Source organism: Tympanuchus pallidicinctus, unplaced genomic scaffold, assembly GCF_026119805.1.
Source record: "Tympanuchus pallidicinctus isolate F22 unplaced genomic scaffold, pur_lepc_1.0 scaffold15, whole genome shotgun sequence".
Classification (NCBI taxonomy): Eukaryota; Metazoa; Chordata; class Aves; order Galliformes; family Phasianidae; genus Tympanuchus; species Tympanuchus pallidicinctus.
Window position 1 is genome coordinate 22,009,181 of NW_026294669.1, and position 26,089 is coordinate 22,035,269.

Sequence of the window (26,089 nt, forward strand, 5' to 3'; positions counted from 1 at the left end):
CAAGATGCTTAAAAAAAAAAAAAAAAAAAAAAAGAGAGAGAGAGAGAGAGAGAGAGAGAAGATAATTGCAGAGTTATCAATAGATTAAAAAATATGGTTTTGCAAATTGTAACACTGTTGAACTGTCTTTCGTTTGTTTAAGAGGACCTATCCCCCATCACACAGAGTTCCCCTTGGAAACGGCACCCGCACATTCAGGTAAGTGCAGCTGCATAGTCTGCCTCACAAGTATGTCTGCAGGATAAATGTAAGATACAAGGACAATCACACTACCTACTACACCAAAGAAGTCAGATTTAAAATCGTACGTTTGCTCATTGTCTGCAAGTGAAATAAACCTTCAAGAATGTTATCACAAAGCAATCCCATTCTACAGACAAGCTAGTTCCTTCCACTCTTTTGCCACTTTGTATTCTCTCCTGAAACTTTTCACACTGGTTCTCTTTTCTAGATACAGAAAGCATCTAAAAGAGCATTTTTGAAAATCACTTTTACTTATCAAGATTACGTATGGATTACACATAACAGTAGCAATCAAGAGCCTTACCGTAAATGTTTGTGAGTATACCAGGGTAACCATTTCAAGATATCAAGATATCAAGATATTGAATAAAAAAAGAAGTGCTTGGGACTCTACTTACCAGTTACTGTTAAAAAGGCTGTGGAGCTTACGCTGCCATGCTGGTTGGAAGCCTTACAGCTATACTCTCCACAGTCAACAACCTGAGGCCTTGGGATCTCCAGCGTGGAAAGGTAGTTGGAGGAGCGAATTGAGTATTTGTCCCCATCATAGATCTCTCGGCCAGCTTTGTACCACTGGAACTTGACATTAGGAGTAGTTTCTACTTCACAGGTAAACTTGGCCACGTGGTTTACGGCCACCTCCAGAGGTTCAAGCCTTCTTCTCAGGATTGGTGCAACTGAAATCAGAAGCAGAGATTAATTCAAAGCCATGCCCACTATAACGGTGAAAAGTAAGTGAAGGCACTAACTGAAACAAAACATGTGATCTTGCAATCCATATAAGATATAAAGGAAAAAAAAAATCTGTAAGAAATGAAAGTAGTACAATGTTCAGTGGACAGATTGCAATGGTGCAGAATAACATCAGGAAACACAGTGGTGAAACCACAAAAGTGATGTGCAATAGCAACATGTAGAGCCATGCAAAGTGACAATGTGAATAAGAAATTGTGCCAAAACAGGGCAACGATCTGAAGACTGGATGCAGTAGTGATGAAGCGTAAGAGCAGATTCACTTCCTGGGTGACAGTGGAATGAAGTGCTCAGGACTTCAGTGCAGTTCATCCTGATCTTGGCTGTATACTGTGGAAGTGAGAGACTACAATGTGGTAAAAGAAAATCATGAATAAAGAGAGAAAGGAGACCCTCTGATTAGTGCTGTGATTGTATTAGTATTGTATCTGTATCCAAAGATACAGATACATAATGGGGCAATTTCCTTAGCAGAGCAGTGTATTAGAAAGGTGGTCTTTTATCACCATAATCCAACCTCTTTTAACAACTGTGAGCTTTGCTGTTGTTGTTCTTTTTCCACCTTGATTCAGTGCCTCACAAGTGTACTCTCCTTGGTGGATCTCCCCACACACTTGGCTGATCACTAATTTGTATGTGTCTTGATCTTGCAAACACTTGAATTTGTTGCCTGAAGACACCAGTTTACCGTCAAAGTACCAATTCACCTCTCTGACATTTGTTATGACAGACACCAGAGTGACACTCTCCCCTTCCTCCACAATAGTGTTAACCAGCTTGCTGTGTATGATAGGGTAATTCTCTTTACTCAGCTCATCCTCTAGATTCACACCTTTAGTTTCCAGACCCTCTCTGCCCTCCTCCTCATGTATTTTTTCCCTTTTCTCCTTCCTTTTCAGTATTTCTGTGGGTTTCTCAACAGGAACGCCTGCAAGAGCTACATCAGCAGTGGCTGCCGCTGCCCCCACATCCTTGATTTGGCCATGTTCCATCAGAATGTTGACTACTTCAGCAGATAAAGGCTGTTCCAAGGGTATTTCTGCTTCTGTAGTTCTCTCAGCCTGCTGGGGCTCCAGCTCAGAAGCTTCATCAATGGATTTTCCTGAGTTAAGTGAATGAGGAGGGCTTGGCAATGCTTCGGGTTTTTCATCTGTCAAGAGGTGCTTTTCTTCATAAATAAGAGAATAGAAAGCCTCCTTTAATACTTTTTTCTGGTCAGCTATCTCAATGTCGACTTCTGCAAGAGAGACTGGAATTTCAATGGGATTGAGTCCTCCTGTGGTCACAACATAGGTGCACAAGGCATATTTATGTTCCTTGGTGATTTTTAGTGCCTGTACTTCAATGCTTTCTTTATCAGCCAACCACTCTGAAAACAAGAGGTTTTGCTCACTTACCACTGCAGCTTTTAGTGCATCTCTGATCTGGGACTTTATATCTAGGTGACAGCTCTTGGGAACCTGATAAGTGAGCTGGCTCTCTTTGGTAAAGGCTTGGCTTGTCCAGAACTGGCTAGCATGCATCATTTCACAGGGCTGTCTTCCTACCTTGGAATACTGCTTAAGTGGGCTAGCAAGATTGATAATGTGTTCTTCCTCCAAAGGCTGGTTTTCTTCTAGTAGTAAGGGAAATCTCACAGCCTGTCCCTCACGGATTCTTGCAGCAAAATCTTCCTCTGCCGCTTCCAGGGCAGAAATGTTCTCCAGGGGGACAGCATGACCCCCTGTGCACGTCAATTCGGAGGGAAATCTGGGTTCAGCCTTTAGCTCACCTTGCATTGCCTGGAAGCCTTCTATGACTTGAAAGTGGTCACCATACATGACATAGCTCTCAGTGGTGCTTGATACCTGTTGAAAGGCTTGGGAAACTTCTGTCTTCAGAGCAGCCATCTGTTCTAACTCCTCTGGGATGACTTGCTCTTTGGGCAAGAACATCTGTGCAGCCACAGTTCCAAGGCAGCCTGGCAGTGGTGTTTCAGTTGCCACTTCAGATAAAACACTTTGGGGGCCACCAGGGAAGGTCTGCACCAGCTCTGCCAGAAGCTTGTTGTTCTCCTGCGTTGTGGCTGCCTGGGTCAGCATTTCTTCAACACCCTGCACAGCAAGGCAGGTTGGTGGCAGGCTAGGTAATATGCCCTCCTTGGGCAGCATGTGCTCCATCTGGCTCATCTGGAGCTGGAGGAGAGCCTGGGGTTCCCTCATGGGCTCAAGGCTAAGGACTCTTTCTGCAGAGGGAAGCTCGCTGGCCTCCTCATAGGACGTAGGACTTTGGTCCTCTGTCACCATGGAGTGCTGCAAGGCTGGACTCTGATTGCACACAAGATGCTCCTCAGGCAGCACAAGGAGCTCAGCAGAGCATACAGCCTCACCCAGTGAATTCACTGCTCGGCAAACGTACAGCCCAGTGTCCTCCTCAGTGCACTCCTGCACTGTCAGGGAGCCCGAGCCATCAGGATGGTGAGCCACAAAAAAACGTGCATCCAAGAAAAGTTGCTCGTTCCCCTTGAACCACTCCACATCAGGGCATGGCTGCCCAGCTACAGTGTACTCAAAGACAGCGGTGAAACCTGGTGCACACTGCACACTGTCTGGTACTCTGGCAAAGCAAGGGGCCCCTTGTGCCCGCTGCTGCACGTGGAGGTGGGCACTGCACGTGGCCTCACCGTGCACATTGCTGGCTGTGCACGTGTACTTGCCCTCATCCTGCATGCCTGCATAGGGGAGGATGAGGCTGTGGTCATTTCCAGCAAACACTAATTTACGATCTGTGGAGGGGGTTAGCTTCACACCATTGAAAAACCACTGGATTTTGGGTGTGGGGCTTCCAGTAACAGTAACAGACAGCCTAGCTACATCTCCCTGCCAGACTTCAACATCTGAGATCTGTCTGAGGAAAACAGGTGCACTGCCTCCCTCCTCCATTTTCTGCTTGGTTTGACTGGAGTAAACTGGTTTTTCAGACTCAAATTCAAGTGTTTTTTCTCTATCGGGCAACTGAAGGCTGCTGCTGTAGCCTTCACTTCTTCCTTCCTCAGAAGACACAGTAAGAGAACTAGAGATGTCTGTATGGAAAAAAAAAAAGTTTAGTTTTACTAGAACGTTTAAGTAAACACTTAAAACAGCAATAAGCAGCTAAGAGTAACGTACAGCTGTGTTAGTGCTGTATACAATACAACTATTTTTGTATATCTGGAGTGTTTCTTACTACCATACTGCAGGTACACAAGGTTCTCCTTCTATCAGATACTTACCATACACAGCAACCCATGCTGTGCCATCAGGTTAATTAAGAACTTGCCATATAGATTAACGTGGGCATCTCATTAAACTTGACATCACAGTATGCTTTAGACATAATCTGATGGATGATTTAGCGAACACTGAAAATAACAGTCAAGCAACAGTGGCGCATTTCACAAATACAGTGGTATGAGCCTTATTTATAGACACACGCATACAAATAAATAGAACAGCAGTGCTAAGGCCCTGATTAATTCAAAATACCAAGAAAAAGCAGAATGTCAGATTCCAAGCTGGAAAAAATATAAGTTTTCAGCACACCAGCTCTTCCTCTGGTATAGTTACTTAATCTCTTTCAACTCTTGCATGTAACACAAGAAATTTCTGCTCCCCCAGAGCAGAAATTTCATCAAAATTTCTGTTTTTATCAAAAGAATCTTTAAGTTTAAACACTGTTATTACTAAAATAATGAGTTTGCATTCTTGCTTTACTGTCATTTATTTGACTTTCTGCTTTTAAGTGGCACAACTCTGCATATTAGAACTCCTACAATACCAGAAAAAAATAAGAGCACTTTGTTTTTTCTTCTTGCTGTTGTGAATTTAGACCCTTATGTGATGGACCACTTAGTTCTAATGGTGGTTTAAAATGTGAGGAAACAAATGGAGGAAAGAATGTGTTGTCCTCACATTCTTGACAGCAGAAACATCAGTGAATTCTGAGGTTTCTGGGAATGGAACAAGATATCCAAGAAAAGCACAGCACAAAAGAAAATCTTTAGAAATCAGATACTGTTGTCCACCCAGAAACAAATTAGCTCAGTTGTTGCCCATGATATTTGATGTTGGATGGACACTGAAGTTGTTAAAAAAGAATGAAAGGAGTGGATAAATATCTCCAGTTATTCCAATGATGAACCTTGATAACTTTTCAATTACAGCATCTTAAATTCCAAAATTTATTGTGAAATAATAATTTTTGCTGTACTCAAATAACAACTATGAAGAAGAACAGAATATGCCATACCCAATTCTTTCACATTAGCTCTAGCAATTATTAACCTTTCCACAAATGCCAAAGTATACATGATATAGCACTATGCATGGTGACTACCTGAAGAGATGCTTAGATGAAAAAGAAATTACACCAGTCCTTTAGTAGAATCTAACAGCCTTGTTAAACCTGTAGGACAGCTTCCTTGAAAATTCAGTGTACTACTAAATTTGAAGATGGACAGCTGACCTGGGCCATGAGAAAATATAAAAATTGCAGAAGATAAATTATAACAACACACGAGATGGCTTTATACACAGGAATGAAGAAAAAGTTAATGCATTTTGGTTTTGTTCCTGTATATTTATGCCAGAAAAAATACACCATTTTTTGTTTTTTTCATATTGTAACAGTCTCTGAAATGAATAAAATACAGGAAGCAGTGGACTTAAATAGTTTACATATTTATTTCACAAATTAACCATACATGTTAACATACAATACACATTGATGACAAACATATGTAATCCATCCTTTTTTTTTTTTTTTTTTTTTTTTAAAGATACATGGTTTGTGAAAATGAAGAGCTTAAATTTGACAATGAATTCATGATTTTTTAAAAAATTCCTATGAAGGTATAAGGAGGAGAGGTGGTCAAACATGGCACAAGGCTATACCAAATATCCCAGAGGAAGCTTTCTCAAACTAAATATTTTCAGATTTCTACTGTTGTAGCACTGGTTGGATCTTCATAAGCACACCATAGCGCTCCTGGCCAATTTATGAAACTTAAGTCCTTTAAACATACATAAATCACAAACAGTACTGCACAAGTAGACATAAATATGCCCTGCCTTATATCTCAGATGTGGACATGAACTGGGACTTATTTGGGTACAAGGTTTTGAAGCAGGATCATTTTCTACTAAAATTTTCAGTTCATGAATCTGCAAATTAAACACAGGTCACAGTCACTTAGGACCTAACCAAAGGCTCTCTGACCTCATTGGCTTTGGACCTGAAAGACCCTTCATGTCACAGCTGATACAGAACAGAACAATTCATCCCACTTTTCCTAGGGACCTCTGCTGCCTAATAATCTATGCAAGGAATGGATAAGGACACAACAAGAAACAATTATCACAATGTTGGGTCAGACACTCTCCCTTCTCTTTCCTACCACCATTATCTATGAGAAATTACAATTGCCTCCGCCTACTAACAACATACTTAAATATTTATTACAGGGTCATGACTGGGAAGAAAATTAAGTGACATGATTATACTAGCCTAATCACTCCAGTCATTTTCTCCACATGCTGTGTCATTAGAACTAGCCACTCCTGCAAGTCATGTTTATACTGTGCAGCACAACTGGGCAAATTGAATCTTCTGATCAAAAATTACTATAAACGATGGAATACTTTTAAAGATTATTGAGGTTTTGAGGCATATTGACCTCAGTGTGAGAACGCATAGAACTCAGAAATAAGAACAAGCATGACCATTACTGAATATACTACAGGAATAGCTTTCTCACACTTAAAATTATCATGCTCCTTGAAGCAGTTTGCAAGGCAACTGACAGTAATTTGTAAATAATCTGATTTTTCACAAAATTGAAGTAAAAATAATTTGTGGTAAGGGTTCTTAAACTTTGGTTTCCATGCTGGCATATAGGCACCTGTAAAGCTGGCACATGCATTGGCACTATTTAAATTCTGCTAAATATTAATAACTTTAATACTTTTAACATGCTTGCTCATTCAGTTTAGCACTGTTGATCTAAGATTAATTCAGTTCTGATTTAATTATGTGAAATACTGCTGACTCCTCTTCCTAAATGTTGGTATTAGTTTAAATACAACTGAGAACGATAATGTAAAAATCTCTTCTGCTGAGAAAATGCCAAAGGTAACTGAATACATTTTATTTATTTCTGGTCACCTTGAAACACAGCACTCTTATCTGTTACTAATAATTGCTTTTTTAAAAAAGGAATCTGTATTCATTTCTAATCCCTAACAAGAATACTGCATAAAATTTGTATTTTAATACTATATATATTCAGTGAGTGATACTGGAATACGGGGACAACAAAAAAATTGTATTAATGAATTTACAGTTACATAATTGATGTATTATGCTCCCTTTCCTTTATCTTTAACTTTTAAAGATACAGTACAAAATAGATTTTTATGTTTATTACTTGGTAATAGAGTAAAAATCCTGTCCAGTCCCTACTAAAGCAAAGCCTTCTCTTCCCATTGTACTAATTTTCTTTGCTACAGAGTAATCCAATTGATATAATTTAAAAAAAAAATCAGATACAACAAAGTCAGTAGAGTGAAGTTCATGGTAATAATAGTTTTGCAATGATAGAAACTGTAAACAGGATTTGAATTATACTCACATTGTCTGACACAACATTGTGAGAAAGGGGTGTATCAGCTTAAGGTGTTATTTCATGGAACTGTGTCCAAACTAAAAAGCAGGCCAAAGTTAGTATTGTATAACCATTAGTCTACAAGAAAAAGGCAATTTCTACATTTTTAGGTGATTTCCAGGCTATGAATTACAAAAACAATAGCACTAGTACAGACATAGGACTATATACACTATACAAAACAAACAATTCCTGCATATGAGTGTTAATTGAAATATCTTTACAAGAATGAGTAAGGAGCTCGGGAGGAGTCTGAAATACACCTCAGTTCAGAAAGTATACACAAAACTTATTCACACTGTAAATCTCACTTAAATTCCTCAACAAAAGCAAGTTTAAGTGAGATAGAAATATGCCCACATAGGGTGAACTTCATCCCTAAAGAGATGAAAAACAATGCCCCTAAAATTACTGTTGCATTTTTACCTGCAGTGAGTAACAGCATAAAACATTTAGTGTTTCAAAAGAGACTCTGAAATAAGTTATGGAAATTCAGTACAATGTTAACAATGCACAAGTCTCAGCAGTTCCTACCCTGTTAATAGCTATACATTTGTATAGCCCACTGTCACTTTGCATCAAATTGTCAATAGTAAGGCTATGAAAACCGCCTTCCTCTTCCTGCATATAGTACCGGTCCCCTTCCAACAACATCCCATCCTTGTACCAATGGACACTCGGGTGAGGGGAGCCAGTTACAAGACACTGGAAACATGCTGATGCACCAACAAATGTACTGTAGTCAGAAATGAGAGTCAGAAATTTGGGAGGAACTTCTGCAACCTGGAACTCAAAGCTGCAGCTCTCTGTTTCCTCCACCCTAGACTCAACCTCCTTCTCTTGGGATGGCTCTCTGGACACATCACAATTAATGCTGACAGTCTTATCCCCTTCCACTTCATGCTCTTGTTCAGTCACCTCGGGTCTCCCAGAGTCCTCAGCACATGGCTTAAACTCACACTCCATCTTTACTTCTGACCATTTTTCTGACGTCTCAGCCTTACTTAAAAGCAAGTCACACTTCTCAGGCCTCTCTGGTTCACTGCCCATGTGTGTCTCACTGCTTGCCATAGCACTTGCTCCCTGCAAGTCACTCCCTGTGACTGTGACAGAGCCTTTACACATCGCTTCTCCAAGCCTATTGATTGCCTGACAGTGATACCAGCCACCATCAGAAGGACCTACGTTAAGGACCTTCAGGCTGTGAAGTCCTTCTTTCTGACTTACTACGTACTTCCCTGCAACAGGTGTCACACAGGTGTCACCTCTGAACCACTGCACCACTGGGACAGGCGTCCCTGTAACCACACATTCGAAGACTGCCTCTGAGCCTTCTGTAACTTTCACATCTGTAAAGGGCACAGCAAAGCGGGGAGGCATTTCGGTCACTTGGAAATCAATTTTGACATCCTCATTCTCCTCTGAGGCAAAGCCTGAAACTTGTTCCAACAAGGCAAGTGGGAGCACATCCAAGGAGACAACCATGCTCTTCTTATCCGGGCTAAACTCGGGACTTGTTATAATTTTGACCTGCTTCTCAAACTCTCTCACCTCGTTCTCATCCAGCTCCACTTCCAGGAGGATTTCCTGTGGTGAAGGTGACCGTGAGGATGTGTTTTCCTCTAGGTCAAACTGTATAACATGCTGGTGGGTCACAGGGGGTGGCAGTGCTAGTGATCGTCCATCTTCAGGCAAAACTTCCACCTGGGCAATGCTTTTAGCTTCCCCAACAATGTTTACTGCATGGCACAGGTACTGTCCTTCATCGTCTTTCTGAATGTTAGTGATCTCCAGCACACACTTGCCCCCATCCTTCTCTACCCGCACTCTCTTATCCACCTCCAGTAGGGATTTATTGTGATACCACTTTACTCCTGGCTCAGGCACACCTACCACCTCAGCCACAAAACTCAGTGTGCTGCCCTCATACAGCCTCCTCCTGCTTAATGCCTTCAGGAACGTGGGTGGCATCTCATTGCCTGACGGCTCTCGGGCTTCACGAGGGGTCCTAAACACCTCATCCCGTGGTGGCTGCTCTGGAGCCTGATACCTTTCCTCGCAGAGGGGAAATACTGCCAGGGCATCCTTATATTCCCCAATGGGTGTCCAGTAGCTCTCTGGTGGTGTGATGTCCCCTGATGCTGAGTGAAGTCCCTCAAAGGGTGTGAAGTAGCACTCAGAGGATGTGTTGTGCTTTGAATCACCTGAGGGTGTGGAGTAACGTTCGGGTGGCATGCTGTAGTTTGATTCCTCGGATGGTGTGGAGTAGCGCTCAGGTGGTGTCCTGTACCCGGAGCCCTCAGATGGTGTGGAGTAGCGCTCAGGTGGTGTCCTGTACCCGGAGCCCTCAGATGGTGTGGAGTAGCGCTCAGGTGGTGTCCTGTACCCGGAGCCCTCAGATGGTGTGGAGTAGTGCTCAGAAGGTGTGGTATAGCGCTCAGGTGGTGTTCTGTACCCAGAGGCCTCAGATGGTGTGGAGTAGCGCTCAGGTGTGCCGAGTGGTGTGTGGTAGGATGCTGATGAGGCAGTTTCAAAGATCTCCACTGAGGAGGGAGGTGTGTAGAAGCGGTCTGAATCAGGTGACTCCTCACCACTCCCACTCTCCAATTCTATAGATATTTCTGACTCAGGAGAGAAGGGCCGGATCAGCTCCTGCTGGTTTTTGTAATAGTCATAAACTGCGCTGAAGGTAACCTCCTCCACTTCCAAGGAAGTGATGGTTTCTCGCTGTTCCTTCTGAACTGTGCCTTTGATATTTGGAGCTTCCTGGATCCCTGTTGACCTTAAATACTTAGCCAAGGATAAATCAGGTTCTGGCTCTGAGACCTGATCAGCACTGGGCTCTGGACCTGCAGAAACATCTTCCCACTTTTCTTCTCCATCCAGGCTGTTCTCAGAGGCTTCTGTAGTGGAACTTCTCTTCTTGGCCCAAGAGTCCCTTTCTTGTTCCTTCTGTGCCACAGAATTATCCACTGTTAAACCAAGTATGAGTTTCCCAAACGAGAAGTCCTTTGTTCTGTTTGGTTCCTGCTCGGTGTCCCTAGGCTTCCTCTCGGGGGAACCTGTGCTTTCTATCTCACTAGTGGATAAGCTCACACCTTTTTCAAAGACCTTTTCTATCCTGAAGCTGCCTTCCTCCTCTGCCTGATGCCAGGTCTGCGGTTTCTTCTCCTGTGCAGCTTTTTTCAAGTCACTGATGAAGGTGTCACTCCCGAATTCTGTTGGCTCCAGTCTCTCCTCACTCTCCCTCACATGCATTTCTTGTACTGTTCTTTGGAAATCTGCAGAGGACTCCAACAGATAACTGTGAATCTGTCCCTCAGGTGAATCCCAACAAACATTTGCCTCTGATTTGTGAATTTCTTCAGCAGATGTCCGCTCTTCAGCAGATGTGATACTGCCAAGGTTCCCATTAGAAATTTGCAAATGAGGTTGCCTGATTTCTTCCTGAACACTGACTTCCTCCTGCTGCATACCATGACTTGGACACGGAACCTCACTCAGAGACATTTCTTCCACAAGCACTTCACATTTGTGCACAGGGGAGATGAGCCCAGCTTCTCCCACCTCCACACTCTCTAAAGCTGTGGGAATTTGCACCTGCTTTGTGTTTTCCTCAGCTGGAAAAGGCTCCACAAACTTCTTCAGATCAAATATGATACTGGTCTCATCAGTCTCAGATGGCAGTAACTGCTCTTTGAAATGTACGTCTGAATGAACCTCAACTTCTTCAGTAAATTCCTGACCTGAATTTTCTATGTCAGGAGGAGGAAGAATTAAATCCAAAGAGTAGATGTCCACATCAGACTCTCTTTCTAGCAGTAGTTGTCCATCAATGTTTATTTTATGTGCAGCTTTCCCAGCATCAATCAATTCTTCCTTATGAAGACGGTCATCAACCTCAATGTCCTGTTCAATATCTACTGATCTCTCTTGTTCCTTAGCCCATTCCTCCTGCTGCTCCTCTTTTAGGAGACCTAATGAGTCTTTTGAAGGTGTGCTATTGTCCTGTAGGAGGGGCACACTTGGCTCGTCAACAAGAGACATGTCAGAAGCCATTGCCTCCCAAGCAGAAGCATCACTGTCCTCCAAGTAGCTGTCAGTCTCTTCTTGCATCAGTGCTGATATAGCAGCAGAGAACTTTAGATCCTCATGTTCCTTTGCCAGAGTAGACTGCTCAGAGGCAGGCATTTGCCGTTTCATTTCTGTAAGAGGTGACTTCAAGATATCCCAGGATAAGCTGTCTGTGTTTTGTGCCAGCTTGTCACCTTCAGCCTCCAGCTCCTCTGAAAAGTGGCCTGAGTCCTTGGCCACAAGTTCATACTTTTCCCTGGATGTGCTTGGGTATGGGACAGTGGCATCAATTCCAAAGTCATGTTCCTCAGAGACTGCTTTTTCACTATGCTGTTCAGTCTTAGAAATATCACCAGCATCCCTCACACACTCTTCTGCATAACCCACTTTCTGCTTTGCACAAACCTCCCTGACATCCCACAGTATTGTTTCCCCTATCTTACTTTCTCCAAAGTCCTTTCCCACCTGCTCACCAGGTGAGGGAGACCACTGCAGGGACCAGGGTAGGTGGCCTTCTTCCTCCTCAGAGCACATGATCTGTTCCTCTTTTTCCTTCCCAGGTGTACTGAGAAACAGGGCAGGGTTCATGGCAGGGAGTACCTCAGTGTCTCCATCCTTGCTATACAACCTTGATGCACTAGGTTGCACTGTAAGCTCAGAGGCTGACTGTGCTGTTCCAGCCACATTCTTGGCCACACAACAGTACAGTCCAGCATCTGAAACAGAGACCCCTCGGATGTGTAAACGGTGAGTGCCAGCCTCACATTTCTCAAAACTCAGCCTCTCACTGGCAGAGAGGTTCTGGCCATTCCAGGACCAGGTCACAGATGGTGGAGGCTGCCCAGACACACTACACTGCAAAACCACTGCCTCCCCTTCACAGCAATGGATATGTGCTGGGGCTTCTAACACAATTTGGGGTGGCTCATTTCTGACATCAAATGAAAACTTGAACTTGTGTTTTATGGCAGGCGCAGTCTGGCCTGGAGAGGACTGCATGGTCTCTTTCATCTCTGTGTCTTGCTCCGGTGTTGGAGTAGGGGCAGTGATTTTGATTTCTACAGGCAGTGACAGCAGGTCTGAGTCTGGAAAAGTATTTGGCAGCCCCTGCTCTTCTGTAAAAGCCAGACTTACTTCCCTCTCCTCTTTCTCCCCTTTTTCTTGTTCCTCTTCTTCCTCCTCTTCCTTTTCTTGTTTTTTCTTTTCCTCCTCCTTCTCTTTATCCCCTTCTTCCTCCTTCTCTTTTTTTTTGTTCTCCTCTTCCTTTGCCTTCTCCTTTTCTTTCTTTCTTTCCTCTTTCTCTAACAACCTAACAACCTCATAGGCCAGCATCCGCTGCCTCACATGGAGTGCAGCAGAGGTGCTAACCGAGCCCAGAGGGTTGGAAATCACACAGGTGACTGTGCCACTGTGCTGTGGGAGCAGGCGCGAGAAGGTTAGTGTAGAGCGGCACTCTGTGGTGTGTACTGCAGTGCCTCGGATGCGTCCCACCGGATTAGTGTTGTTGTACCAAGTGATCACTGGCTTTGGGCAGCCATGGAAGAGGCAGGAGAAAGTGACTCTCTGTCCCTCTACAGCCTCCTGGGGCCTGACTCCCTGGACGAAGAGAGGTGGGCAGGGCTCCAGGAGCCCACCACGTGCTTTCCACTTCTTCTCTGCCACCTTGGGCATGCTGTATTTTTCGACCTCCTGCATCTGGAAGGGCTTTGAGCCATCCATCTTGCCAGGTGCCTCAGGCAGGCAGGGCTTCCCAGGATGACCCCCCTGTGGCTCGGACAGGGAGGACTCTTGCTTCTTTTTCAGAGCTGCCCTCTTTGCCTCCCGCAGCCGCTGTAGCTTCCAGCGGATTTCCTCATCCAGCAATTCCTCAGCATTCACCAGTTTTCCACTGCGCTCCCTACCACGTACTATCTCCAGACGGTGAGACTCCACTGATGGCAGTCTCTGGAAACATATGGTCCGTACCCTGCCCCGGGCTGAGAAGTTTGGCAGCTGCTGCTCAGCCTCCTGGCCCTTGTCAAAGGGCGAGCCAGTGCAGCGAAGCACCACGCGCAGCCGGTCCTGGTGCCGCTGCTGCAGCAAGCATTCCCACCTCTCCTGCACTAACTGCACCTTCCCTACATGGCCCGAGTCCCGCTGCTCACTGCTGCGTGCCACCAGCAGTGAGGCAGCAGACTCAGCTGAGCCCTCGCTGTTAATGGCGAACACCCTGTAGCTGCCGGCATCGTGCTCTTGCACGTCCTGCACCTCCAGGCTGGCACGGTGCGTGTGCTCCTCGCTCTCGGTGCGGATCACCTTGCGGCAGTCCTGGTGGACTGGCCGATTGTTGTGGAACCATGCCATATGAGGTGGCGGGCATGCCACCAGCTTGCATTGGAAGACAGCAGGGTCCCCCTCCAAGACGGACCTACACTTGAGGCCCTGCATGAAGGTGGGTTTGCAGTTCTGGGAGCAGCCCAGCACCACCCTTCCCCCATGTCCCTCGGTGTTCGTCTTGCTGTGCCACTCTGGAAGAGAAGGGAGGAGACTGGGTTACAGTGTGCCTCGCTCTACCCATTGATTGATTGAAAAAAAAAAAGCAATTGAATTAAAAAAAAAAAAAGGGCATGCAACAGATTTCATCACACACCCAGGAAAAAAAAAAGGTAATTCACTCACCATATTTGTTCGAATAAACGCAACGCCTTGCTCTGTTTTAAAGATTGACACGAAAATCGTTCGTTGTCTGTTCTTTCTTCAGACTGTGGGAATTTCTTCTTGAACAAGCAAAAATGAATTTCAAAACAACACGTTCTTCTGTGTATGTTTTTGCTGCCTGGAAAAGCTGCGTGTCTTTGAGTGGCAAAGAAGAAAATCTTACCTGACTTGCAGACAGTAGAATAAACGCCCTTTCTGACCCCTCTGCTTGTAAATTAAATGCTCAAACAATTGAGAAAAAATATTTTGAAAAGATATACAAAAAACATAAGTAATTAGCTAACATGAAATGAGAAGGCGTTTATTCGAACTAATACAGCCACTAACAGTGTTATGCACAGGAAAAAAAAGCAAGCAACATGAACCACATATGCTATCTGCAAGCCAGGGTAAGAGATGTATAATGATGAATTAATGTATGTAAATGAAGTGCAAGAAATCAAAGGAAATGTATAGCTTCCACATACCCTGAACAACAAATGTATTCTAGCACAATTCATTCATTCAATAATGTTCATTGAACTGACTAGGTTAGGTTGATAACTTGCTTAAAAATAACGTGATTAAGATTTGTATAGCTTCTTACTGAAGTAAACTATTGCATGCATTCAAAAGGAAATTGAACAATTAAAAGCTCTGTGAACAGCTGCAAAGCATGAAGTAAAATTTCAAAACATGGCTGCAAAATCATAAATTTGAAGTTTTAAACATTTTAAAACTTAAATAACCTTATAATGCAGATAAACCTTTGCATATCAAAACAAACATGCAACATGTTCCAATATGCCTCAAAACGTGTCTGTCTTTCCCCATCAGACACTACACATAAGCAGATAAAAGCTTTTCACAAAGTTGCTAATTACTGGTACTAATTATTCAGTGTGACATCAGTAGTGACTGTACCTTTCACTTCCATTTCAATCTCTTCCTCTAGCTTCTCATACATAATTTTTTCAGGAGCTAGAAAAGAAAAAAAAAAGGATTTTTGAGCTCAAATTGCCAATCAACAGTTTATGAAGTAAAACATTCAATCTCTTGCAAAGATACAGAAATTCACACAAATACACATAAATGCATGCCAAACAATGCAAATATTTATCTGATAAACGTTGAGAAAAGAGCAACCGAATGCTTTCAAACTTGTTTGCAATGTATACTTTTCTACAAGATTTATGTTTTTTCACAGGATGGGGGAAGGTTTCTAATGGAGCATGCCTTTATCATGCCTTAAATCCCTGAAGAAAACATTCAGCAATCCACAGGCTTATCAGATGTTTCTAGTTCTTTATCATCTCCCCAGGAAAGAATGTACTGAATGCAATGATGCTGTGCAAGAGGAACTGATACTTGGAAGGAACATGCAGTTGCCAACCTGTCACTCTCAGATGGGTGCTGCACTCGGCTTGTCCTGCAGGATTAACTATTCTGCACTTGTATGTACCCTGGTGGTTCTGACCAACTTTCAACAATCTTAAACTGCACAGTGGCCCATCGTGTTTTAAGGAACACAATGCAGACTCCTCAACTATGAGCTGATTGCACAGCCAGACCACACAAGGTGTAGGCACACCCTTCATTATGCAAAAGAGTAACACATCGTCTCCTTCTTTTACAACGGTTTCTGAAGGCAGAGTTTCAAGAAACTCTGGTTTTCTGGCATCAGTTTCTGTGAAGTCTTCACATGGCACAACATCAGGATAGTAGACCCTGCTTCTTTGCTTCTCAGCTTCATGTGATCTTTGGGATGTAGATATAAACAAGCTTGAAGTTTTCTTTGATGACTCTTGTTTAACTTCAGATGCTTTAAACTGACATTCTTTGGCTGCTTTAAAGCTTTTAGTATCTGATTCAAGGGTAATTTTTGTTACTGCTTTGGCTTGTGCTTCTTTAGCTAGGTAAGAATAAAGTTAGGAAAAGGATTAGGTCAGATGTTTTTCAGGAATAAAAAGCATCCTTACATTTAGACGTAAAATAGCTGTATGTTAGGTGGGGAAGAAAAACAAACATTAATTGGTTCTGAAAAGAATGTCCAGCATATTAAGGCTACAGGGCTACTAAATATGAGAAGTTTATATATTTTAAGAGCTTCCTTTCTGCTGGGACTAAGCCTAAATTCTACTTCAGCCTATGAGACCTTCATTATTTGGTTCATAAGGCGTAATACAAGTCTATCTTTGCATTCGAGAGCTTCATTGTAGAAAATAGAAACAGGCGATTATGTAAAGCACTTTACACAGCTCAGTAGTAAAGAAAGAAAATTCAACATGTAAGAGCCAAATCAATGTCAGAAGGTCAATGGCTTCCTCATTATTTTTCTGCTCTCAATATCTTCAAGTTTACAAATACGATCACACATCTAGTGTGGCAATAATGCATTTTTAGTTTTCAGTAGTGGTAACACAACTAACATTTTAATATAATGATGTCAAGAGAAAGGGAAGGAGCTTGTATCTCAGGGCAAGTGAAAGGTAGAAGACAATTCAGAAGTGCAATAATACAGAACTTGCACCCATTAATCCTTTCAATCATATTGCCCGATATTGCAAGCCTGATATGTGGAAATAGGTTGGACCCCTCCAGTCTGAAATGATCACATATGTAGTTTAACTGACACGCTTTACTCTCTTAAACTTCAGCTTCAGGAATTCACAAAATGCAAAAATTCCTATCTGCCTGTTCTGCTTTACAGCTCACTTTTCATATCAGGAAAGATACAAAAAATCAAAAGACACAAAAGACTTCTGTTATTTGCTGGAGAGAGGTATGAAGTTACACCACTTATTAACAGAACCATAAATGTGGAGGGGAAGAACCAAAGCATAGTTACTAGAACTTTCTCAATTAAATATTGATTATTAGGGACATTTGAATGAGCCACAAGCTGTGATAATAAAGTTGCAAAACATGTCATAATTTTTAAAGTCAGATAACCACCTTTGACTGTTAGTATTGCAGCAGTTGTTGTTCCTCCATAATCATTATAAATAGTACAACTGTACAGTCCTTGATCTATCAGCTGAGCATTTAAAATTGTGAGCTGTAGGACACTTCCATTTCGTGATATCTTCAATTTTTCTGACACTTCTATCCGTTTACCTTCGTGGGCCCAAAGAAACTCAGAGAAGAATTCATTTTCTAAGGCACATATGAACTGAGCAGTATCACCAGATTTCACAGTTACGTCTCTGAGTTGCAGGAGAATCGCTGGAGGAACACCTTTTGGTTCTTGAGCAGTAGCCATAGAGATTCTGGTGCTCTGAGATGTCTGGGAAAGAACTGTTGTGTGCATGGCTTCTGCTTCTTCAACTGATGTAGCTTTCATGGTCAACATTTCAGATATGCTTTCAAAAACCTGTACACCCGATTCCTGTGATGGTTGTTGCATTGATTTAAATTCTTTTCGAAAAGTTTTTGTATTCTTCTTTGTGAAAGGAGTAACATGAAGTTCTGATATAGCCTGTGACCGCATAGACTCTTTTACATCTTTCCCAGAACTTTGCCTATCTAGGGCTTGCACTGTGTAATCAAGTAACAAAAAAAAAAAAGTTAGTATCTACAGAACTTTACTGAGCCATGCTCTGAACAAAGTCATACAGCATGGAGAAAGAAAATGAATGATCTTCATTTGAAAACTCAGCATGCCAGATGCACTATGCTCTTTACAGGAAGAATATCCATACACAAATATGAATGACAAGTGATGCCTAGTCTAGTCATGCAGTTGATAAATAGTTGATGGCTTTTTCTTCTTTGACTTGACCGTTTCAATATGAGATGGCTTATTATGAAACCTTTTATGAGGTATTTTCCTTTTTTCTTTCCCCCCCCCCCCACAGAATAGGGTGAAAATACCTCAATCAATGCTGTAACCATTACTTAATTCCAAGCTTAAAAAATCTGAACTTCTTCAGTAAGATTATCCTTATTCTGAACCTATGTCAAGATAGAAATTCACAGATCTCCAGGTATGTTAAACAGAAGAAATGAAAGTTGTTGGGTTATAGATGATAGGTATTATTAACATTAGCTGCTAAAGAAAAGGTGTGAAAGAAAGAAAGAATATTAGTGACAGTGTGAAAGTGCGGTATACAACAAACTGAATCCCTCTGAAGTAAAAATGGGGCTTTACCTTCTGCAGTCACTGTAAGTGTAGCTGTACAAGTTGTTTCTCCAGCACTATTTCTTGCCTTGCAAGAGTACTGGCCAGCATGCTCTAGAAAAGCATCTACTATTATGAGCATAACTGTGCCTGTAAACTCATCAAAGTGGAACACTAAGTCTTTTGCTGGAAGCATGAGCTGTTGATTATGAAACCACTGGATTTCTGGTTTAGGCATGCCAGATACTCTAGCTTGAAATCTGACTGTTTCCCCACTGCAGACCCTGCAGCATGAAATAGGCTGGATAAAGATGGGCCTTTGGCCAAAAGTCTCCTCCTTAAGTGAAACAGATGAAGAAACATGCCAGTGGGACTCTGCTGTAAGATCTTCAACCTTTTTAAATCCTGAAAAGAAGCATGCCAACTTTTAATTTCTTTCCCTACACTACATTTTCTCTCTCATTCAAGATTTTTTTTCTAACTATTACAGCAAGAACTATTCTAAAACATCATCCATAAAATTGCAAAAAGAAAAAAAAAAAGGAAATAATTTATGGTTAAATAATAGCAAGAACAATATAAAACCTTAATAGCAAATTTTCCAGACAATATTTCTTCTTTAAAGCTTTGATCAGTATTTTATCAGATAGTATTTCCGGGTTATCCGTCAGGTCCCGTCCGACCCAGATTATTCTATATGTGAATGTGATTTTTTTTTTTCGTCTTCCCAAGACTAATACGCACCACTGTTAACATGTTTTCAAAACTTACTTTCAAAGTAATATTTTTCATACAAAAACTCTTACTAGGTTCTCCTCAAAATCAAATGCAAGAATGTGAAAGCAAAGCACTTCCATCAGAAAAGAAGGTATGCTTGGTTCATGCCAGATTCTAATAGCGGAGAGAATGAAAATGTGAAATGTATGAAACACTGAGAAACTGTGACGCATTTTGGAGACACACAAATGTGTTGTGGACATTGTAAATTGTAGCAATGAGTTAAGTGAAAAGACAACGTGACAGACAAGCACTTACATCAGCTTTATGTTAAGATTAGTGTTGGAACATGACCAAAACAAGATATCTTCTTTAACTGCACACTGTACCTTCCAACTTCAGGGTGGCAGTGCTTGTCACTTGGCCCACGGAGTTACTTGCTACAAAGGTGTAGGTGCCTTCATCCTCTGGATAAGCTTCAGCAATCTCCAGCTGGTAAGTGTCTTCAAACTGAGTCATTCTAAAGAAACGTGATGGCTTGATCTCTCTGTCTTTGCTATGCCAAGAGACTTTCAGATCTGCTCAAGCAACAAAAAGAAGAAAAAGTATGTAAATAATGATATTAAACCAGTAAGTAAATACCATTTTTATATTTACGTCTGTTGGAAATCTTTAATCTCAAGTCTGTATTTGTGTTTGAATATGCCTTACATTAACTTTGGTAATATAGGATCAGTGGAAAGTTACGTATGTATTAAGTTTTGATTTTACTCATCCTACATCATAGGATGCTGAGTAAAAATCATTTTTTCCTCTTTTTAAAGTATAAATTTTAAAATATTTTGCTACTGCTAGAAGTAAACCACATTTTAAAAAATTGATTCCTTTTTAAAACCTGACTGAATATTTCAAAATCACTATGCTGAGCTGAGCAGTTTGAAGAAAATAAAATTGAATGCCTTTTTGCTAAGAATAGTTTCTTGACTTTTTTTATTGAAATATCACAAGTTGCACATATTTCTTTAGAAAGATCTTGTTTTTGTACTTTTGTAGAAGTCCTAAATAAGATTTTGTATTACTTGTATAGATTCTTGTAGCCTTGGGAAAGAAAAGGAATGAAATATAAACTGTAAGCTTGACTCTTCATTCTGTGTTGTATTACATCATGAGTCAAGTATTTTCATGCAAATAATGTGATTACTGTTATCAGATGAAAGAGGAAGTGTTTTCAATAGCCAGCTGCAGTGTGTACCATTAAGCAATATATTTTCAGTAGTGTATTACCTAAGGTAACATAAAAGGTTTGTATAACACAAGTGAGCAGTACATAAATCCATTTTGAGACAGTATTTAATAAAGGGGATCTAGATGAAATAGATTTGTCTTTTTAAAAAGGGAAGAAAAAAAAAAACAAGACCCTGGAGTTTGATGTTAAATGATGGAAAAGCAATTTATGTATTGGTATAAATAAATATATGTGGGCTAACAATGTATTATGGATTTTTACCTGTATCACTCTATTTTTAAAGTTTGAGTTTCATTTATCTTTAAATAATTATAAATCCTTATTCTACATTTTGCAATGTGAAGAATTTATTACTTGACATACTCAAGACCATTTTTTGAAGTAAAGAAATATATTTTTTTAATTAACTTGGAAAGAATTACTTAAATTGCAGGATGGTTATCTTTTTATCTAAAAGTAGAAAAGTTACTTAAGAAAAATTCTTAAAGAAACTTCAAGAGATGAGTAAACACTTAGAAATCCTTTCTATGCTAGGAAAAAAATGCAGTGGCAGCTTACAGTTTGCAAAAATGCTTAGAAATATTAGGATGTAGATTTTGGTCTGTTTCTTCAATTAATTGATATGATACTGTGTGACACTGAAACCTTTTTCATATTCATTTAACAGGATAATGTTTATCAGTCATGACGTTCTGTTTAGAAACTCCATGTTTGCACTGACACAGTTTTGCAACTTCTGTTAGCATTTGAGACTCCCAGGTTTCTGTAGACATATTTTTTGGTGTGTCAGATATGCTAAACACTTGTGTTAGAAATGCTTACTGTTTAAGACAATTTAAAATTTCCATGCTTGCTGCCATCTTTGACACATGACTTAATTGCTAGTTGTCAGTGGGTAACATTTTACAGTGTGCATCCAACAAATAACTGTACCTCAAGGGAAAGACTGATTCAAGTCCGTATGCTGCAGCATGTTTTCTGAGTTCAAAATGAAAAATTCTAAGAGGTGAAAAGATGTACATTATTTCATCAAATTAAACCTACCTGTCCCTGTAACTCTGCACTGAAAACGAGCAGACTGTCCCTCGGATGTAACAGCATCACGAAGTGGTACTATGACAGCAGGTGGATACACTGGTACCTCTAGCTCAGGAGAAACAACTTCCGGGACTAAACAATAAGAAAAGTAAGTAATTTTTAAAGGCAAAGGTTAGGTGCAACTAAATGTTGACAATAAAATTTCACAGACATTGTGAACATAGCAAACTCACTTTCCACTGAAAGTGAAGCTGAAGTTGTGGCAACTCCGTAGTCATTTTTGGCTTCACATGTGTACACAGCTGAATCTTCAGGGAAAGTTTCAATCAGCAACAGCGTATATTCTTGAGCATCATGAAGAAATTTGCACTTGAAACCTGGAGAAAGCTGTTGATCATCTTTGTACCAGGAAACTTTGGGCTGAGGTTTCCCTGATATCACTGCACAGAAGCGGGCAGGTTTACCCGACTCCACGGTGGTTGGCTGTAGCTCCTGGATAATCCGAGGCGGCTCTGGAGCTGAATTTCGGAAGGTGGGGGAGAAGGGAGGGGGAACACAGGGGGGAAAGAGAGGGGGAGAGAGGGAGAGGGAGAGAGAGAGAGAGAGAGAGAGAGAAGAGGGGTAGAAGAGGGAGAGAAATCTCATTACTGGTATTCATCATGGGTTCTAAAGCATTAGCAAATAAATTTTCAATTTTAATCTTTTTGTTCCCAATCTTGCTTGCTTAAGAAAAAGTGCCCTTTTCCTTGATAGGAAGGGAATGATCCAGAAGCAACTGCCTTAACAGAAGTAGTTATGGTGACATATGCTTTGTCTCGGCAAAATGCCTCCAAAAATTGTTATGCTGGTCCTCCTGTGTATTTATCCATATGAAAAAAATTAGTTTTATTTAAACTTGATATTTTCCTGGTCTAAAATAATACAGAGTAAAAAAGGACTGTTACAGCATTTTCTTCAGCTATTTCATTAGAGCAAGAAATATCTATGTGTATGAGGCTTTTGGCAGTGTTCCCTTTGCATTTATTTTTTAATTTCAACTAAGATTTTGAGAAAAGTTATATAAATATCAGAAAAATACAGGGTAATAAATGAAGTCAAAGTGTTAGTTTTGGGTATACATACCATTCACATAGAGAACAACAGAACTCCTATTCCGTCCTGCAACAAAAGTATATTCTCCAGCATCAGAGTAAGTGGTTTCAGAGATGCTCATTCGATGAATTCTCCTTTCCACCACATAGCTATATCTTTCCTCATAATGGAAGTTGATCTCAATGCCATCCTTATACCACTGTGGTTCAATGTCATCTTCATTAACTTCAAATTCAATTTCAGCTCTTTGTCTCTCAATGACCTACAAGCAAGTATTAGAAACATTACAAATAGCATTTGTTTTTCCAGGTTTTCTCAAACTCCAGTAAAACTTCCCAGAGGAAGGCTCTGGCCTTACAAATTTTTTATTTTTTTTTCTGGGAGGTTTTTCAGGTTAGATGTTGTCGCTGATTGAATTAGAATAATAAAGTTATAAAATATTTATTCTTCATTGTATGCTGTACCTGAATATCTTTATGGATGCTTCTGATTCGAACGTCACGACCTTCCACTATCAAATTGGCACTGGATGTGTTTCCACCTGCTACTACAGTGTACTGACCAGCATCAGACATTTTCGTGGAAGGAATGATAAGACGATGGACATATTTCTCCCGTTGAATTTTCATCCTAAGGAAACCAGAAAATAAAGTGAATACATTGTTCTCTGAGGGAAAACACATTTAGAAAGTCAAGATGGTGTAGAAGGAATAATTTACCTCTCACCAATCTGAAGTTCTTGTCCATCCTTCATCCACTGGACCTGAACATCAGGTTCTGAAATTTCACATTCAAAAATGGCTCTCTTCTTCTCCACAACTTTAATATCTTTAATATGCTTCCTAAATTCAATGTGACGAGCTGGAGGAAAGTGGAACAGAATGAGTGCCATTCTTCTATTTAACTCATTATAAGTCACTAAACATAGAAATCAAGAGACCAAATACCTTCCACATATAAAGTGGCTGATGAAGCTGCTTTTCCAGCAACAAAAGTGTATTCTGCAGCATCACCAAAATGCACATTCCTTATGGAGAGTGAGTGTGTGAGCTTCTTTGTTCGTATCTGGCATTTGTCAGTAGATTTTATTTCCACCCCATTCTTCAGCCATTTATATGAGATACCTTCATAGTTAACAGTAACTTCAAATGTGATTGTATCTTTCTCTTCAGCATTGATGTCTTCGAGCATGGAGGTAATTAAGATGGCTAAGAGAAAAAAGAAATGGTCATGGTTTAGGGTTTTTGCTTTTAACACACTTCAGCTGGTCCAGAGATGCTTAAAATCTTTGAGACAGGTTCTGAATTTTGGTGATATTTGAAGGAAAGCTTCTAGTTTCTGTGTTCTGAATGAATGCTATAATTAAACTTCTCCAAACCTTTTAAATGATGTAAGAATCTAAAATTCATCTCCTGTGGAGATTTGACACTTAGGCACATTGCTCTAAACAAAGGGATCAATAGCCTGACTTTCAATTTTGCAGCTCCTAGTCTCTTTCTAAAAATGTAGCTTAGGCTACTTAAGGTTATTTTAAAATCTCTCTGCAATATTCCTGGTTTTGTCTGAATTGCACCTGCATTACAATAAACTCTAGTATTGTTAACTGTAAAATATTCTGTTAATTTCATATTCACATACGTTTTACGGTCAGAGTTGCACTGACTCTGTCATTTCCACAGACAAACGTATATTCTGCAGAATCTTCACTGCTTGTGTTCATGATGTTCAGCTGATGGAGTTTCCCTTGGACCACTATTTTGAACTTTTCACTCATTTCAATCTCCACACCATTTTTCAACCAGACAGCAGGTACGTTGAAATGAGAAACTTCACATTGAAAAGAGGCAGTTTTGGTCTCAGGGATCTCAATACTTTTCATGGTCTTTGTGATGTGTATGGCTGTGGGTAAAAAATAAAAATAAAAAGATTTTTTAAAAGGTCTGTATGTGTGCAGGAGTTAAAAAATAGAAAAAAGTCTACAAAGTGTGAGATCTGTTTTATGTGAGTTGTTAAAGCAACTCATATAGTTTCTTACCAACTTGCAATACTTACTTTCCACAAATAGTTTTGCTTTACACTCAAGTTGTCCAACAAAAGCTGTATATTCTCCAGCATCAGCAGGAGATATATTATGCAGCATCAGCTTGTGGACTTTCCTTTGTGATATCATCTTGTATTTATCACTTTGTTTCAGCTCAACATTTTTGTGGAACCAGCGAACTGGTACAGTATCATGGGATACACTCAGTTCAAAGGAAACAACAGCATTTTCCAAAGCAGTCACATCCTTTGGCTTCTTGATAATCTTGACAGCTTAAGGAAGAAAGTTAGCAAGATTCAGAAATCTGCTTCATTTGAATCTCAAACCTCACATTAAAGCAAACACTCAAAATAGACTGACTTACTTTCAACATGAAGTCTGGCATTTGCTCCTATCTTTCCAAGCTTAAAGCTATAAACAGACTCATCAGTGACAACACAGTGCTTGATTTTCAGTGTGTGAATTGTTCCTTTCACTGAAATTTCATATTTGTCATTTGATTCAAGTTCAACACCATTTTTAATCCACAGAGCTCCTTTCACATCAGGGTGAGAAAGTTCTACGCTGAACACTGCCTCCTGTGTTTCTGTCACAGTCAAGTTCTTAAGAGTCTTCTTTATCTTAACAGCTGGAAAAAATATTTTAAAAAAAATTAACAATGATCTAAAAAAAACACAACTACGATTCTTCATTTTAAAATCTATTACCTTTGTATTGATTTATATAAGTTCTACCAAAGCGATGTGCTTGGAACACAAAAAGAAACCTCTACTTGTAGTATCCACGAGAACCAAATTTTCTTTATCTGATATATTTAATAAACAGCTAGAAAATAGTGAATTTCTATCAGCCAGACAGTATCTTAAATAAAATATGCTTTTTTTTAAAAAAAATATCATGCTAAATTCCAGAAGAGCAAGCTCCAAAATACTAAGTTTTGCTACCTCAGATAGAGTGTCATAATGTAACACTATTTTCAAAATGTGAAGCAAAATATGCTTGTATCTTAGGTTATGATTTTATTATTTATTTGCATTTAAATTAAAAAAAAAAGAAAACTCAGAAAAACTGACCTTCGACATGCAGTTTAGCAGACGTCTTTGAGCTTGCTATTTCATAGCTATATTCACCCATATCATCCATCTTTGTGGCAGGGATATTAAGCCTTCTCTTAACACCATCAGTTTCAGTACGATACTGATCTGTCTTGGGTAATGGTTTACCATTTTTTAGCCACTGGCCCTCTGATTCAGGATTTGCCACCTCACATTCAAAAACAGCTCTCTGGGACTCAGCTACAGTCAGGTCACTGAGAGGCTTTGAAATGGCACCTCCTGTTGGAAAGCAAAAGTACATCGTTTTTCTTGTTTGTTTTTTTTTTTTTTTTTTTGCTGTCATGCATCTTTTCAA

At 40.4% G+C, this 26,089-nt stretch overlaps 1 protein-coding gene across 7 annotated transcripts in view; it reads right to left on the bottom strand.

Moving 5' to 3' along the window:
- Positions 1–26,089, bottom strand: part of TTN (titin) — a 239,716-nt gene that overhangs the window by 184,830 nt on the left and 28,797 nt on the right. For 4 of the 7 annotated variants that reach the window (XM_052675507.1, XM_052675510.1, XM_052675509.1 and 1 more), the window contains exons 33-46: positions 25,753–26,013; positions 25,044–25,307; positions 24,691–24,951; positions 24,277–24,537; positions 23,586–23,846; positions 23,358–23,499; positions 23,103–23,268; positions 22,669–22,900; positions 21,780–22,064; positions 21,553–21,678; positions 19,652–19,840; positions 15,350–15,406; positions 1,514–4,057; positions 642–920 (exon numbers count right to left, since the gene is read on the bottom strand). In XM_052675507.1, coding sequence (XP_052531467.1) covers positions 642–920; positions 1,514–4,057; positions 15,350–15,406; positions 19,652–19,840; positions 21,553–21,678; positions 21,780–22,064; positions 22,669–22,900; positions 23,103–23,268; positions 23,358–23,499; positions 23,586–23,846; positions 24,277–24,537; positions 24,691–24,951; positions 25,044–25,307; positions 25,753–26,013 — 5,328 coding nt within the window. The remainder of the gene's footprint in view (positions 1–641; positions 921–1,513; positions 4,058–15,349; positions 15,407–19,651; positions 19,841–21,552; positions 21,679–21,779; positions 22,065–22,668; positions 22,901–23,102; positions 23,269–23,357; positions 23,500–23,585; positions 23,847–24,276; positions 24,538–24,690; positions 24,952–25,043; positions 25,308–25,752; positions 26,014–26,089) is intronic. The other 3 variants (XM_052675513.1, XM_052675512.1, XM_052675511.1) reach the window with 1 other exon arrangement.